The 18023-nt window shown below is 40.5% G+C and overlaps 2 protein-coding genes across 4 annotated transcripts in view; one reads left to right on the forward strand and one right to left on the reverse strand.

The window, feature by feature from the left end:
• The first annotated feature begins 331 nt into the window (after positions 1 to 331).
• Positions 332 to 8402, forward strand: LOC107188505 (ankyrin repeat and death domain-containing protein 1A-like). The gene is made up of 13 exons (XM_015576807.1): positions 332 to 425; positions 932 to 1035; positions 2464 to 2562; positions 3014 to 3112; positions 4029 to 4235; positions 5712 to 5909; positions 6303 to 6401; positions 6474 to 6572; positions 6641 to 6739; positions 7178 to 7273; positions 7452 to 7686; positions 8112 to 8252; positions 8317 to 8402. The coding sequence occupies exons 1-13, from the start codon at positions 332 to 334 to the stop codon at positions 8400 to 8402; spliced, it is 1656 nt and encodes a 551-aa protein (XP_015432293.1).
• Positions 8403 to 11811: 3409 nt separating this feature from the next.
• The window catches only part of LOC107188591 (heterogeneous nuclear ribonucleoprotein 27C-like), a 28661-nt gene continuing 22449 nt past the window's right edge, over positions 11812 to 18023 (reverse strand). For 2 of the 3 annotated variants that reach the window (XM_015576907.1, XM_015576903.1), the window contains one exon: positions 11913 to 12371. In XM_015576907.1, coding sequence (XP_015432393.1) covers positions 12232 to 12371 — 140 coding nt within the window. In that variant the 3' untranslated portion in view covers positions 11913 to 12231. Of the gene's footprint in view, positions 11880 to 11912; positions 12372 to 18023 lie in introns of those variants that run through there. The other variant, XM_015576906.1, reaches the window with a different exon arrangement.

The raw sequence follows: 18023 nt of genomic DNA on the forward strand, positions 1-18023 counted from the left end.
ACCCTTATGTCATGATCAAGGTCACCATCAGATGCCTCTTTCTAACCCCTAAAACTTTTGTACAAAATATTTTTTGTTTCTTCCCAGTTAATCTGGAGTAGTGGTATTTTTGGTAGCACCTGTACATTCGTAATTACCAGTACCCCCCACTCGACGAATTCCATGAAATAGTCTCCCCGTATCCGGGTCAACAGGCAGCTCAATTTAGAGCAGAAAGTTAACCGACCGCGAACCGTACACAATTTTCGTCAATGGTACGACTTTCAGGTCTGATAAATACGCGTGGAGCCAACGAAACATGCGAACGAGACGGGCGTAGGGAACGAGAACGATGGTGGACAATGGGGAAATCGAGAAGACACCCTCGCCCGTGAATATCAACGAGGCGATCAAGGGGGAGGTGTTGACTCAAAAGACTGCTAGAAGTAAGTAGGTACAATAGACGCGACAAACAATATTCTACCGCGTGAAAATTGATATACAGTATAGTATCGTGCGAAGAAGGGTTTAAAATTGGTTGAATAGGTTGTACCACAATTTTTGTCAACTTCAAGACCTTCTCACTTTCAATTTCTAACATTCCATGCGTCAAAAAGAAATATAAGTTGGTAGTTCTCCTGAGAGACACACGACAATCGGTAGCGTGAAAAGTTCTGTAAAATGCAGGTCTGCCGTGGCAAAAGACATCCACTACATCGTGTGTATGCGAGCGAAATACGAGACACGAAAAAGAACATTCAGATCTCCCAATGGAACGAATTTTTAGATAAATACGAGCTTGAAAAATTTATTCCATATAGAAATCCGTATATTTTCTTTCTTTCCAATAACATTTTGTTCAGCGACATAGAGAATCTCGGATTTAAATTTAAAAATCGAGTTACTTCGTGAATGTTATAGTTTCCTTTATCAAAGTTTCTTTTCTTGACAGTACTTAAGAACGATCTCTTGCTACACGAGGCTGTGATAAAAAACGAAGCGGACACCGTTCGCAAAGTGCTCAAAGAGACCGTCGACGTCGATTCGAGGAACAATGTAAGTTTGACAAGAAAAAAAAATCCAAAGTAAGCCCCCCACCTATAAATTTCTTTACGACGTTCAAAATCGTACAACTCCTTAGAAATAATCGTGGAAACATCGACAGCCACGAGAAATTTCGTTGCAAGGTTTTCGTGATTTCGACTAGAGTGTCCTGCGGTAAGGGCAGGGAATGATCTAGTTGGAAATGAAATCTTTCACTTGGCACCACTTCGATAACGGTAACGTCATGCAAAACGTGTTACACGCTCCGAAACACGAGATAACATGACAGGGGTGCAACAGTGGCGCGCCACGAAAATAACGCGACGTTTGTCTGACTAAAAACGGAACATTTCACTGGATGCTCTGGTGTAGCTACAGATTCGCCGGTATTGTACTCTAAACCGGGCCTTTGTGTAGATAAAAACGGAACATTCTACCAGTAAAAGTTTATCATGGATCGTAAACCATGCTTTAACAACTTTTATCTCCAGGCTGATAAAACAGGAACTGTACTACTTAGAATTTAACCTAGCAGTTGAAACTATGGTACTTCAATAATGTATACCTTTAATCGACTAGAATAGAGAATATTCCATTCAGAGCCTTATCGTAATTGGTACACCTATAACATTTTAGTATCTCTGGTCTGATCAAGTACAACATGTTCTACTTGCAGTGTTATCGGTGTTGTAAGATTTTACTAAGTTGTATCATTAGCTCAACGAACGCTGAATCTGCGGTTTAGTCTTATCGCGTTCACAATGGTATTCTAGAAAGGTGTGCCTTCCATCTGACGAAATATAGGACACGCCACTCAGAGTTTCATCGCGGTCACTGAAACCTTAAAATCTTGTTTAACCTTCCTTTCAGCCCGACTAAAGCTAGGATATTCCACTTACAAACTCATCGCAGCTGTTGCGAGTATCATAATTTTTCTTACAAGGCTTACCCATCTATCCAACTAAATATGGGATATTTCGCTCGGATGCTCATCGGGGCCGCTAAAACTTTCAAAATCTTTTGGAGCATTACCATTCGTCGTCCGGCTGAAACGAGGCTATACCACTAAAAACTTTTAGGCAGCTTCCCGAAACGTAATTCTACCTCGTCCCTAGACTTCTGTCCAGCTACAAGACGGAATAATTCAATTGAAATTTTCATCGCCACGGACGAAATTGTCTCCGCGACTCTTTATCGAAAGTATGTTAATGAAGGTGTCTCTCTCCGAGTTCCTTCCACGGCGACCCATTAAATTCACGCCGTTGTAACATTAAACGTGGGTTATTCGCGAGACCGCAAGACCGACCCGACCCGAAACGAAAATGCCCGGCGAGCCTTGGAAATTCCCATATTTTAAACCACGCGGTACGCCCCATAAATACGACGGCCTGTTATTTTACGCAATACGGCGGTTTCTCGTAACTGAAAATGATGGTTCAGTATGGTCGAGCGCCGATCCATTGGGCCGCGTCCAGAGGAAACACGGAGATCATCGAAATGCTGATACAGGCGAAATGCGACATCGAGGCCAGGGACAAGGTAATATATTTTATCGATGCATTTGGTATCAAATTATTCAGATGAAGGATCAATGGAACGGAAAATTGATGATTCATTGTTAGAATTAGGGATGGGTTTCCCAAAACATAGAAACCTCGAAACCCCTCGAAATCCAAGAATCCAAGAAACAATTTTGCTGACTTCTCAGTTCTTAAAACAGAATATTACTCCTACAAAACAAAAGCAGCGCTTCAAGTTTCGAAAGTTTCAAAAGTTTCGAGAGTTATGAAATCTTACAAAGTTTCGGAATCGAGTTTCAAGAATTTAAAAATTAGGTACCAAGTCATCTCTAATGGAAATATTGATAAATTAGATTATTTCCTATCTTCGAACTTATATTAATTTCCAAAAATTCTATTAAAGTGTGCCTGAAACTTTCCACACGTATACCATGCGATGTTAATTACAATTGTGTCTGTAATATTTTAAGTTTGGTATGCGCCCGTTGCACATGGCGGCCTGGTACGGGCACAGGGACGCCGTGAAGATGTTAATCAACGCCGGAGCAAATGTGTCGGCTGTGAACAAGGTATTTCACTAATTGAATCAATATATTATTCATAACTTTCCCTGGATTCCCTCCCCTCTCATCTATAAAACGGTATTACCTAGCAGACCTCTCTTTCTCGCGAGAATCTCGTGTTCAGGATCCGAGATAGGAAAAGGAATCGAAGGCTATTACAGTACAAACGGGTACGGAATCATGGAACCGAGTCACGATCTTTCCTGAGATTCTTTCTCCGCGATAGAAACGAACCTCAAACGTGTTCTCATCCGGGGAAAACGTTTCCTTCATCAAGGCTCGCATCTCGACAAAATTTCCAATTTCCTCGCTAAGTCCCTTGAGTGATCATTCAAGCTTACCGTCCGAAAATATTATTTCTACTAAAAAATTACTCCAATAAAAGAAATATGGAATGGTACAGCGTGGTACGGTTCAACGAAGAGTTCGATAAATTTTGAAGAAATATTTATTTCTTTTGGAACTTGATAAAATAGTAAACAAAGTAAGCAGATCTTGAATAACAATAAAACCACCCTAAAATTTTCATCCCTTATGTATTATGATTAAAATAAAATCGAACTACTATTTCCTAGGGAATATAATCTATCCTTTTCTGGAGAAACATTATTTCTCAAGAAAATTTCAGATATGCCTTTGTTCCATTTTATTTCAACTACAATACCATAAGAACTGGAAATCTTTGGGGTGTTTTAATAGTTATGCCACGCAGTGTATTTGCAAAAACAGGTCTGGCTATAACAATATTCTTTCGTTCCAGCATTCTGATTGTAATTATAAAAACTATTCGTTGTAGCACACCCCACTGCATTCCATCGATGAAACAGTAATTTCATTCACATTCCATCCGGAACGCACCTTATAACAACGTGAACGTTCTTCGGAACACGAGACTCGTAAAGCAAGGCTGTGTTTGCTCCAGAAACAATACACCCTTTTAATGTGCGCCGCCCGAGGCAGCAACGTGGACGTCGTCGAGTACCTCGCGGAGACTGTGGAATCGTTGAACGGCGATGCAACCGACTGCACCGGCGCGACTGCACTTCATCATGCAGCCAGTGCTGGTCACCCGACTGTGATAACAGCTCTCTCAAATATATCCAGAATCGAATTGAATGCCATCGACAAGGTAGGACAAGCCCAATATGATCTCTATTTCCATTAAAGAAAAATATGCAGGAAAGCTGCACGGAAATTATTCATTAAAATGTTACGTACATGCAAAAGAAGAATTTCATATAAACCCTCGGTGCTTTCTACCGTTCACTGATACATGTAAAATGCAAATTGAAACGGAAAGGTATTCGTTTAAGCCCCACTTATCCGGCTAAGTAATATTTTTAGACGAGGATTAAGCTTATTTTACGCGTTCCGGGAGCTGCGCAGCGATAACGTACCTGTGCAAACGTTTCAAAGGATTCACAACTTCACGGAGAAAGCGTTCCCCCGCATAAATTACGTGAAATAACACAGACACGCGTACAGTGGCGGTCCTTTCTATTCTCCATGTTCTGGACGCTTCCTACCCCTTTATTCATGAAGAAGCCGCTCCATCCTGCTAAGCATTCATCCAGGATCGACTTCCCCATGACGCAGACCCACCACTGTGAAACCACTGCCCAAAGCATACATATAGTTCGGTAGCTGTGCTTTCGTGGCTACGTGTGATATATATAACTCCATGGCTTAAGGTGGAACGGTTGATTGGAACCACGAACGTGAAACTGTGTGGAGCTCGATACCGTCAGAATTTGATAATGAAAGCCTCGAAACCAAGGTCTCCAAGGATAGTTGAATTTATAAAGCCCTGACAACTCCTGTCACCTGCACGAGAATACAGGATGTCACAAAATAGCTTCGGCTCCCAGGAACCCCACATTTCCGGGAGTCGAAGTTATTTTGGGACATCCTTTATACTATTTCAGATCTTCCTATACAATTAACAGATTACCTAACGCGTGGAATCGTTCAATCCAAAGTTTCGAACTAAATTAATCTTCGAGAGAACACACGTATCCTCTGTGTATGATTTTTGCAATGAGAATCTCCGTTTCGTCGGACAACACCAGAAGTAATATCTGAGGCTGCGTCCCGTATATGCTCGAAGAAATATTAATCTGTTTCGAATTGCCGTGAAGATGCAAATATCCCCCCGTGCGTTGCTTTGGATGCAAAGGCAAGAAACTTCAATTTATACGGAAACTGGTCCACCCTCTGCTTCCCACCTGATTCAAATAAACCGGTGGAAAGTAGGTCTCTAGCATTAGCTATATTGCCTTCTTATCGCGAAGACAAGTGAAATCCCCGAAGGAGAGAGAGCGCAAGAAGCCCTGTAGCCGCGTGAATCTAACAGCAGCCCCTTTCACGAAATTTTATGGAACTCTGGGTGCCCCTTTTGCGTTGCTTCCGGTTCACTCTTTCTCCTTTTCTCTCCACACGGAGTCACAGAATATTTGCGTCTTGTCGATTTGTCCCTGTAATCCTTCTGACCCATATACAGTCGGATCTTTGCTCCAACAGAGATAAAAATCGTAGTAACGCAAGCAATTTTTCTGACAAACGTGTCTAATATAATATTGTAAGAAATTTGACAACGATTTTTTAGAAGGAACAAACACCGATACATTGTGCATGTGCGCAAGAAAACATGGCAGCCGTTGAGATCTTGATTACATTGGGAGCGAACGTGGACGCAGTGGATTGCGACGGGAACACACCCCTTCACGTGGCTACGAGAACGAGGGACACTGCTATAGCTCAATTATTATTAAGGGCGGGAGCTAACACGGAGATCACCGATCAAGTAAATGATCTTTCCTTTCTAATTGAAATAATACACGTGATAGCTCTTTCGAAAAGTAGGATCACTTAAGGGATGAAGGTTTTTAGTGAAACGAATAGGACCCTTGAACATCTGACGAAGGAACTTTAATGCCCTATGGATCGCGATTTTAGTTGATTTCAGCAAATTTTTAATAACTATAAATTTATCGGAAAAATCGGAAACTTTCGATTGCCACCAGAAAATTTCTTCTTAAGGGGTGATTTCACCCTAAAGAACCGAATATCAGGAAAAAATTACTCGATGGTTTTATTGAGGTTTCCTACAAACCTGCGGAGTTTTAAACAAAAATTCGAATTCGCAGAGTACCAAAGTTCCCTTGTAAATAAAATAACGTCAATTGTGATTTGCTAGATGGGTTTCACGCCGCTTCACGTCGCCGCCAGTCAGGGCTGCAAAGGAATATTAGACTCGATGATTCAACACGGTGCTGCTCTCAACAAACAGTGCAAGGTACACGCAGTTGACTCGACAGGGTAAATCGGTAAACAGCATCGAATAGAGACTTTGTTAAATGATTCACAGTACGGGAACACACCCCTACACCTGGCCTGTCAGAACAACGAAGTCGAAACAGTGGAAATATTGATCAACAAAGGGGTCGATCTGAACTGTTTGAACACGGTGCGTGTAACAACATTCTCGATTCTTGGATTAAATTTCAATTAAATCGATTCTGTGACGTGTTCTAGAGACTGCAATCGCCGATCCATATCGCCGCGGAGATGGGCCACACAGACATTTGCGAGCTGTTGCTTGCAGCAGGTGCGAATATCGAGCAAAGAGAACAGGTGACCTTAATTAACGTCAATTTACGTCGACCTGTAAAGTTAGTTCGTCGAGTGCCGTGTAGTCTATTCATTAACAGAACTTGTGCAAAAGGAAAGAGGTCGATATGAATATTCCAGAAGACAATAAACACCCTATTATTGAATTCGAAAAGGAGACCAAAAGAACAAAGACCAAACGAAGGTGTCCAGGAACAATGTGTCGCCAGCTTGATTAAACGCAATCAAAGTAGGCGTCTCTTTGTCCCATATATGTTCACCCAGGTTTAACACGGTCACCCGACGAGCTAACACGCCTGGCAAAGCTACCCGAGCAAAGTTTACACGCGGAGGCGTGCAGGATCGCCGTGGAAATTTGTCGATTCGGCGTAAAAGCATCGACACCAACGACACGCGAACTCGGTAATAAAGTTAACGCAAAGTTGTACGGATCGTTCGCAGAGCGGCAGAACACCGTTGTACATCGCGGCGAGGGGCAGTTTCACGGCGATCGTCGACATGATCATTAAAACCGCCAGGCTCGACTATCCAGCCCCGGTAGGTGACTAAAACCGACTGCTAATGGGGCATAAAAGTCGACTGAAATTATATTGCTTCATGAAGACTAAAACGCAACGATTATACTTGGCCCCTAATAACATTAGAATGGAGGACTTCATGAAGCATAAAATGGACCCCCGTGTATAATGGAACAATGAGATACGTTCCGTTTTAGGAAGCTTCGACGTCTGACAAGGAGATTCGAGACCTGACACCTGCCAGAAGAAGATGGAGGGAAGGATCCAGAGGTGGAAGTATCTCTAGTAACAATTGTGGGCTTCCTGAACACATTCGATCCGTTCTATGGAAATTGGCGTACAAACATTTGGGCCCTGAAGACTGGAAGAAGCTGGCTCTTCATTGGGCGTTCACGCAGGAGCAGATTCGAGCGATCGAGCATCAATACACCGGTAAACAATTGTGTTTCTGACCATAGATCGTTAGAAGTCATCGAGATACAAGTAAGTTAACCCTTTAACGCCCAAATCCGGAAATCGTTATTTCAAAATTATGACACTGGTATGTCTTGTTATTTTCAACTCAAAAATATCGATATTAAACCAACATATTTTCTTTAACTTTTTCTTTATTTATTTTAAAAATTTATAAAAAATTATCTCTCGCGATTAGTTAACTCAAACATCGTCCCAATACACACACAACGCATACAACCTTTGAAAATATGATCTAGATGTGACAAATAAGTCACACTGAGCATTAAAGGGTTAAAGTCGTCTGAATGATTGCGAAAATGATTTAACAAAAAGGGAAAGCAATTTGCACCTCGATGTTCCCTTCGTAAAGCGAGGACAGCCTTATGAAAAGGACGATAAAGCTCCTATCATAGGTCCAGCGAGCTACAAGGAGCACGGATTCCGAATGCTGATGATCTGGGCGTCAGGATTGGGTCCTGAGATCCCTATAGCAAAGGAGCTCTGCGATGCTTTGATCGCGGTCGACAAAAAGGCTGCTGCTGGTAAGTGATTTCTAAGTGTTTCATTCACTCTTAAAAGTATAATTCTATGGAAATGTGGTTGCAGAGTCTGTTCACAAGCATTTGGATCAAGAGAAAGAGGGGAAAACGAAATCGAACAAGCAACGCTGTCATAAATGTTCCATTAATTAAATGTGTCGATCTATTGGTCTTGTCGAAATTTCGAACACGAATGATTGTTAACGTCATCGAATTTGGTACCCTAGCGACATTCACGTTGTGACATATCTGTATAGTTGCCGATCATTTTTACAGTAGTGAAATCTACTTGTATAGGCGCAAACAGCGAATCAACGAAACCAGTTGGACGAGTCAACGAAATGCTTTCAAATCGTATAGACGTAAAGAAATTTGCAATCTCAAGATTTTACGTAGATTAAAGATCGAGATTGTTTGTAAATATTTTTGAAAAGTGCAATTAGTCTGACAGGCCCTGAAGTATTTGTCTCTTTTTCGTGTTATTAGAACGATCAACGTATGCAACAAAGTAAACCGTCCTACATCGTTTCATTATTTTAAATTGATCGTACAGTTCGAAGAGTTCATTTCTGTAACTCCGAATCCACATTGAAAACGTAGAATATATACCTTGGAGTAAGTGTTAAGTTTGCAGGGCTTTCGATGTGCGAAAGAGAGTAGAATTATTTCGTATTAAGAAAATAATTGTGCAATTCCAGAAGGACAATCTACATATCCAGAAAAAAGTGTACAATTAAATAAACGTATAATTAAAATGTGCAATAATACTCAAGTGAAAAAAGAAAGTAATTCCAGAAACAACATAAATCAAAAAAACATCAAATAAGTTTTCTACTTCTACAGTTTTAATAAAAAGCAAACAACTTACCTCTGCTATCCACGAATTCCAGTGATTCCAGAAGAACGACTGCAATGGATGAACGGATTGGATGGTCAGGGACAGGAGAACAATCCTAAACGGGCGTGTTCTATTAAAATGTGAATATTTTATTAATCCATACGGAATATTCATTTGCTTCTATACTATAAAAGAATGCATTTTTGCTGATTCTACCCTCGCAATATGTGTGTGTGTATGTATATATATGTATATATATATATATATGTTTGTATATATATATATAACAAAATATTATGAACGTTATCATCATTATCGATAACACACTAATCAATAATAATGGTTTTCTAAACATCGGCGATGGCAGAAACGGTACCCGAGATGCCGTCAACGGCAGTTCATCGTCATCGCGAATTTGTACATACCGTAAGGTAAACAAGGGGAGGGAATTGTGATCATTCGCGCCTCAATTCTTAATCCTTAACAATACAATTAAACACTATCGACGAAATAATTATCATCAATACAACGAGCAATATATATATATATATAAAACACAGTCGCGTTTTATCGATCGATTCACGCCCTCGTGAACACTGTCTTTCAACCTTAATTAACTCTGACTGTCTCGCTGTTTTGCACTTCGAAATGTTCGACAAAACAGCCATATTTTTCTCTCGTATTTCCATCACGAACAATCACGTAAACCTGGCCACGAACAGTTGCATCTTACGTGCACTGATATACTGACACACATACACACACGTACACCGAGGGAAAAACATTTCGCAGGTGCATTCGGGAAACGGGGGATGGTAGGACACGACACACGCATCATCGTCAACGTTTCGCAGCTCGTTTTACCCTTCGGTCGTATTCCCAATTGCGCGCATATTCAGCGTGGAACACGCCTAAGACAAAAATGAAACAGGTACAGTAGATCCTCGATGTGTGTTCGAAGGCTCCTCGGCACTGAGAGGTCCTCAGGTGTAACACTGACTATTTAACGAGTTTTCGTACAGTAACAATACTTGAAATGCTCAAGCCAATGATATTAGTTTATGACATATTTAATGTTCATTGCCGAGAAGCCTTCAAACACTCATCGAGGATTTACTGTATTATCAAGCATCCAACCCGAGGGCATTTTTTTCAAACGTATAAAATTCTAAGTGAACCATTGCGCAAGTGGGAACGAGACTTTAACTCTCGAATCTCGATTAATCTTGACTTTATTTTTCCGGACAAATACAACCAGAATCGAGACCGATAGGGATACAATGATCCATTCCATTAACGTACATATAAATACAAGCGTCCGTCGTTGAGCATGGCTCGTATTGCATCAAATCGTTCGAAAAACCATGTTTTTCCCCCCTCTCCATCCAACCACGAGAAAAATATGTCAGGAGCTTAATCCACCATATTTTCCAAATTATTAGGGAACACTAGTATCTAGTCTGTCTCTCGGAACCGTTCGAGCCTAAGGCCGAGATGATCGGTGTGTCGATGCCGCGAGTGGCAAACAGTGAATTTTTACGCGTGCTCGATAATTCTACTGTAAACATCCGATGACGGAAAAAATGTCACGAGAAGATCAAAGTAAAAACGCGGATAGTGGTACACAACAGGCAAGACATTTAAATAAAAAGGTACAACGGAAAAACTAACGAGAAAAATGGAAAACAGAATTAGGGGGTTGGGGGATAGACAGAGATGTCGAATCGGGACAAAAAGGACTGGCAGAGATTGATTAAATAACCGAGTAATCCATTAAATGATATCGCGGCCCGTTAAGCGGCAACCGCAATCTAAACCGCGCGATTTTATTTCGTTTACCTCAAGTCCACAAGCCTCGCGTCATCCAGTCAGAAAAATGAACAGGACGTCTAGGAAATAAACTTCCTACGGCAGAAATTGAAAAAAAAACAAAGGATTAGGTTTTTTTCTCATCATTCTGAACTATTATTTATGTAATTATCGTTGACGCGCGACTAGTAAATTATAATGTGAAAAAACAATATGGGGGCTGAATAAACTCTTCAGTCGAACGAAAAAGGAAGATCGCGAGCTAACTTGAATAACATGGACGGGGGGAGGTCCCGGGAAATTGTATAATTGATCAAAAGATATTAATCTATATCTCTGGCGTCCGCTGTGTATACCGAACAAGGTAGAAGAAAATGAAAAAAATAATAAGATTGAACTGTAATAATGAGGTACTGAATCGCTGCGTATATCACTGGTCGAAGACTCAATGGATGGTTAAGTTACCGTAAAACCCCTTAAAATGTATATTAATTAAACCCCCGCGGGGTTTTGCACTTTTACGATCTATTCTCTTGTGATCCATTAAAAATATATTCTATATATATATAACGTCGCTGGAAAAAGCTTGTACAGTCGGGAAATTACCGCCCGAAAATATCGTACACGCTGCCGCACGAACGAACGTACGAGAATCGAACTCTCGACCGACTTTTACACGCGTCGAAACTAGTTCAACGAGTTCGGTCAACACAGCCTCTCCTCTCATCGATTAAACATTTTCTCTCTGAAATCTCCGTGGAGAGTTCTCCCCGGTTAGCGACGGTGGACCGTGAATCATTTGGAAACTACGCAGGGGTGCTGGGGACGTGGAGCGACGTAACGTTCTAAAAGACGAGAGAGAATCTTCCTCGAAGTCGAGCCATTTTCCATTCGTCACATCTTCCCAGACGAATCTCCACATCGTCCACGAACGCTCGTTTCCCCCGAATGTCTTCAATAGTTCGCGAGCTTTTTAACGAATCCTAAAAAGATGTAAAGATAATACACGGTACCGCGATCTGGTCGCTGTTGCTTGAACACCAGGGGGTATTTATATATTATGGTTTCGCACGCAAATTAAAAATTCTCGGATGTGTGTTCTGTATAAAAAGTCGTGTGTCACGCGTTTATGGACAGACGACGTTGTTGCATATAGATCCGCGGATAAATATGCCGAAAAAAAAACAAAACAAAAACAGTTCCTTCTAAAGCGTGTAACGATGACGGAGAACAGGGTAAGAAGAAGAAACTGGCGAAACCTCGCTCTCGCTCTCTCTCTCTCTCTCTTTCTTTCTCTCTAATGCCGGGAACTCGATTTTTGTCTTAATCCATTTTCTAGCGACGATAGGGGTGGTAATTGTTGGAGCTGGATGAGGGTCCCGCGTAACCCCTTTGGGGCCCGCCGCTGTTGTAGTTGTTGTTGGTTCCTGGGGCAGCAGGAACGCTCTCTAGTCTCGAGGATCCGTATACGGTGCCTGTTAGAATCGCATAAAAGAACGTAGTACTGTGTGCCAGGACGCGGCCCATGGACGCGATCAGGGAGAGGAGTGACACATTAAGAGAGCAGCGACGCGTGTAATCGCGGACCAGCGAGATTGTACACAAGGCGCGGTGCTCGAACAACGCGACGATCGAAGAGTATTTAGATCTTCAATTCTTGAAGACATAATATCTAGATTATAATCTATTATAATTATTAGACATATTTAACACATTCGGTACGGAATGACACAAATTCCTCGCCGGATGGGAGCTATAGTTCCCATTAAAAAATGTGGCGAAAAAAAAACATTTTCTATTATTGAATGTCTTTTGGAATAATTATGATATATTGATACTAAAGACATAAAAAAGAAATAAATTCTGGCCATTGGGTCGGAAGAATGATTACGACGCGTCACGAATGTGTTAAAGTATTATCTACTAAGTATTAAGTACTATCTAGTATCTGTATCATCTACAACTTTATCCACATTTAAACTGATCGTGAATCCGCGCACGGAACGAACCGTAGAGCCAACCTCTTCGATCACTGACTCGTCTGGAATTTCGTAACCGGTCGGTTTGTTTGCAGAGGATTGAAAGAGAACAGTGGCGATTGCAGGATACTTTCAGAAGATCTTGGAAGGATTATGGAGGATTTGACCGGACCCGAGATTAGTTACGATCCGATTCGAGGAAAGCGATACGCAAGTGAGATCCAACTTAAGAGTTCTGAGGCTACATGTATATATAAGATTTGAAGAAAGAAAAAAAAAAGCGATGTATCAAGATCGCCGATGTACTCGAATTAAACTAAGCCTACTGTTGTCTGCGAATAGAAAAAACCGTGCAACAGGAGATAAGTATATATCGTAAAATGTCTCGTAACGTGCAAGTCGGAAAAAATAGCTTATTTATATTTACGTACTTAATTGTAGCGTTCATCAAAAAAGAGGACCGCGACGACTTAAATATGTATAAGTAAAAAAAAAACAAGATTTAAGCTATGTCAATATTTCTCTCTCTCATTCTATCTCTCACTCTCTCTCTTTCTCTCAATCTATCGTTCATTCTATCACGCTACCTCTCTTACAATTTTCAATACAAAACTTACAATCACGAGCTTAATAATTACTATAAAAGTACCTTTACTGCTATATCGCGAGGGTCGGCCAACTTCGAGGCTAAACGAGAAAGTTTTGCGAACGAGAGGCGCCGGATATGGTCTCCCCCAGCTGCTTCGCGAACACGAATTTCGATGGGTGTTTTAATAAGGATTCGATCCGAGACGACGAATTATAATCCCAAAATTCTAATGTCACAGACGAACGAGTTATTCGCGATTCTCCGAACGCAAACTAGACCCTCCGAGGAAGAACTAAAAAGTACTATATTAGAAGAACCGATATTGCAAACGTTTACTCGGTAATTTCACGACTCGCTTGTTCCTTAAATAATTCTATAGACGCTCGATACCATGATTCCGTTACCATAAGACTACGCGATTAGACAGATTTAAAAAAAAATAAATAAATAAATAAATAAAATATGCAGGAATAATAGCTTAAGAGCTACGAAGTTAACGTTTTAAAAAAAAGTATCGAATAGTAAAATTTAATGTTATATAGACTAATGTGATCGTTCCGTACAGCTAAATTGGGGCGGCCTTAATTAATCTTAATTAATCTTTAAAAGGTCGCTTTGCCTTACACGTCGTCACTTGCACGTAAACTTATTTACCAAGCCTTAATCGATAATCATCTTACGGGCTATAATACTAATCATAGTTCGGCTGAACGAGAATCATATGTGGCCTCTAGAAAATCAATGTTCATCGTTAACAATACGTCGATCGGAATCGAACGCATGCAGGTGGGACACAGAGAAGCAAAAGGATGGCCAGTTTCGAATGGATCTTTTGCTTTCGAACACCTTGTTCTTCGTATGTTTTATCATCCTCCGGCGTAGAGCCGGGTATTAGGCATCGCCAACGTCTCTCTATCTTCTCTATCATTCTCGTGATTTATAGGAAGGCTAGGTCTTGGCCTGTGTCTTTTGGTAGTCAGTTCGGTGGTTCTTTAGCGCCTGTAAGGGTGGTAATTGGTGTGCTGGGTCAGGGAGAATCGTTGGGGACCAGGGGCTGCGTCTCCGTTAGGGATGAACGTCGGACTGCCGGTTTCAGGATTTTTAAACTTTGGGATCGGGATGGTGTCTGTGGGAGGTAAAGAAGGGAAATTAGGTGAAGGAGTTGAACCATTAAGGGTGGCGTGGATAGAAGCGAAAGAATGGAGCGGAAGAAGGAAATATCATGTAGATGAACTTATTCTAACGTAAATGGCCACGTTTCAAAATTGTTAATATTATATGAACGTAATTGGAAAAGTGATCACTTGTTGATTCATGAGTGATTTAAGATTTGAATGTACCGAAGAAATAGGAAATGAAATGTTTAAATATATAGAAAACAAAGAACTTGTCAAATTTTCTCACAAGTACATAGGATCGTAGTCTATAAAGACAGAAAGATAATTGGATATTCGAACATTGAGTAACCAGATCAACAAAATGAAGAATAGATTGACAGAATAGACCTTCCCGGCAGGTGTATCTTATTAATTGATTCTCCATGATGATAATATGAATGTAACCATGCCAATTAACTTAATTTTCAATAGATAATAACTTAAGTTTTGACCGTCAAATAAAAATGAACTATCAGTGCCTGATCGTGCGTATTATATTATTTATCTTGCACATAAGACTATCATTTTTCATAGCTCTTGTCTGGCCATGCTATGCTTACTTACCATGATCACTTAGATATTCTATGGAACTTACGCTAACCACTTACAGTTTCTAATAAGAATATGAAAAATATGAAGAAAAAAGAAAAATTATATATATTTATATATGTGTGTGTGTGTGTATGTGTGTACTTGATGAATAATAATAATAGCAATAATAATAATGACAATAATTAATAGTAATTAATTAATATTAATTAATAGTAGTAGTAGTAATATTATAATAGTAGTAGCAATAGTAGTAATAGTACAGTATCAATAATAGTAGTACTGTTTTGTTTTTTTTTACGTGTCGTTGGGAGTGAGGGGAGCGGGTAGGAGACAAGGTTCTTGTACGGTAAATAGGTTTACTGAGCAGAAAACAAAATTGAAATGGGCAATAGTCGATTAAAAACCATCCCCCTAATTTCATCGTTCCGACTTTTTCTTTTAATATCTCCATTTATCGTTATCTAACCAACATCTATCCCTCGTTTCACCGATTTCTTATTCTACCCCCAGAATCGTGAACAAATTTCTAACGTCTACAGTTGGGGAGCTTAGGTTTTCCCTCACCTATAAACCAAAACGTCTGTTCGCAAACGTGAACCCTAATTCTGCGATCCCTCTCATTACCCACCCTCTGCTTTCGTATTCGTCATTCCTTCAACCCTATTTGTCTTCTCCCACAATCCTACCCCTTGATTCCATCTCAATTTCGCGTAACAAACAGCGAGACCTATCTTTCCCCCTGATAAAACGTTTCCCAGTAAATCTCTAGCCTTTCGTCTTGTTCATTTTCGCCTCAAAAATCATTACTCCCTCCCGAAACGTTAGATAATCGGTGACTGTTCCTTCAACAATTCCGTATAGTAATTTGCATCTACAAAGGCTTTCCCTCTTTCTCGTGCCGATCACTTGAGATCCCACAAGCGAACCGACAACCCACGCGCTCCGTCACGATTTATCTTTCTCTCGATCGATAATTCCCTTTCTTTTGCCAATCACTCCCCCACTCTCATCGGATAAACTAATGTCGCTAAAATTAGATAACGATCGTTAGTTCGCTAGTTAAACTACACCTCGAGCTTCTGTCCCTTTCTCCCTTCCCTCGCTCACCGTGTGTCGCCATTTTTTTTTTTTTAATCGTCGAAGAACGTTAAGAAGCTTACGCGCGATCCAATTCGCGAGGAATAATTGACGGGCAACGATGTGCCGTTGGCAATAAAAATAAAACGATCATCGGTGAAGAGACTAAACTTTGCGATCGAGTGTCGAATTTTAACGATCGATTCAAGAATTCACCCAGCGACTCGCAACGAAAACTCGAGAGGCGGTGGTTTCGGGATGGTGTGAGTGTCGATTTGGAAATATTGCGACGGCCGCTTTGTTCATCACATCGTTTTTTATCATCGTTAAGCACTAACGGTTTTTAGCTATGATTCTTTTTTTCTTTTATTTGCAAGTACTCCCTATATGCACCTATACACGTAATGCGGCTTAATAAAGTTTTACATTGTCTCGCGTGTGTCTTTTTACTTATTTAAAGATTTGGCAAACCTTAAACCTGGTGCGACGCGGTGCAACGCGTCTATTTGTTACATCTCGTACAAACTATGTTTCCCCTTGTAAATTACTACAGTGTTTTTCTCCCCTCTTGTGTCAACGTCACCGTCTTGTCCCTGTCGTTTCACGTCGAAAATTCATCATTTCTACACGACCCCATCTCCTCCTCGTCACGCGAACATCTTTCACACGCAATAGAACTTTCCAGCAATCACACCCTTTGGATCATTCAGTGCCGATGCTTACACGATCGCACACCATTTTCACGTTTATCTCTCATTCGTAATCTCGCGACCTGACCCTTTCTTATCATTCCGTTTCATCGAATCAACCGGCATTATCAAACGCTTTCACACTCCCTGTCTTTCCATCTCGTTCTCTCAATCTCTCTCTCGGTGTATATACCCCCATGCTCTCCCTAACGAAATAATCGAAATTACAACGACTAATCAACGACTTAGATACGACTTTTGACACGTCACTTAAGAGTTACGGAATAATTATGATTCTCACGAGAACACAATGGTTGGCATTTGTTTGGTTTTTTTTTTCCTTTTAAAAACATCTCATCGATTTTTTCCCGCCTATTTTTAATACGCCTTACGTCGAGTTTTATACGCTTTAACTAATTAATTAGGTAATTAATCGATACCTTAATTATTGATCCTACGCGTGTTCCCCATGCCTCGCGACACGGGAACCACGACCCTTAACATTGGTACCCATCAGTGGGGAGGGAGAAAAGTCTACATAATATTGAGGTGAGTTTTGTTCTCATTTAGTTTCATTTCTATCTTCATTTTTTTGTTCATAATCTCTCTCGTCTTCCTGCGTATTAAGGTACTCTGAGGATAATCGTTAATTTATAATACATTTGTACACAACTTATCCCTTAATCAATAGTTATATCGATTTACCTACAAGGTAGTCCGGGTTTGTTACTCTCATTCGTTCGTCTCTCGCATTCGTTTTGATTCATGCATTATCTCCCTCGAGTCTCGAAACCAATTCTACCCTCTTTCTCTCACACAATCTTTCAAACTTTCTCTCTTTCTCTTTCTCTCTAATTACTAATCGCACGATCAACAACGATCGCGCGGTTTTAAGACACGTTCAAAGAGCCTGCCGTTTCGTCGAAACGCCATGTAACATTCTAAAGCAGCATTGAAGAGTTTAATAGACAAAAAAAGGATGCAAAATCACAGTGAAGACAATATAGAACGAGAACTATACAAGATTAACAAAAAAAATAACGATAGAGCAAGATTTCTTCATTGTTTCGATGATATAAATAGG

The sequence above is a fragment of the Dufourea novaeangliae genome, unplaced genomic scaffold, assembly GCF_001272555.1.
Source record: "Dufourea novaeangliae isolate 0120121106 unplaced genomic scaffold, ASM127255v1 scaffold133, whole genome shotgun sequence".
In the NCBI taxonomy this organism is placed as follows: domain Eukaryota; kingdom Metazoa; phylum Arthropoda; class Insecta; order Hymenoptera; family Halictidae; genus Dufourea; species Dufourea novaeangliae.

Excerpts from the sequence above, each read along its gene's own strand:
- LOC107188505 (XM_015576807.1), top strand. The coding sequence starts at position 332 with ATGGTGGACAATGGGGAAATCGAGAAGACACCCTCGCCCGTGAATATC. Across the intron at positions 426-931 it reads GACTCAAAAGACTGCTAGAA|TACTTAAGAACGATCTCTTG; the intron begins GTAAGTAGGTAC and ends TTTTCTTGACAG. Across the intron at positions 4,236-5,711 it reads AATTGAATGCCATCGACAAG|AAGGAACAAACACCGATACA; the intron begins GTAGGACAAGCC and ends ACGATTTTTTAG.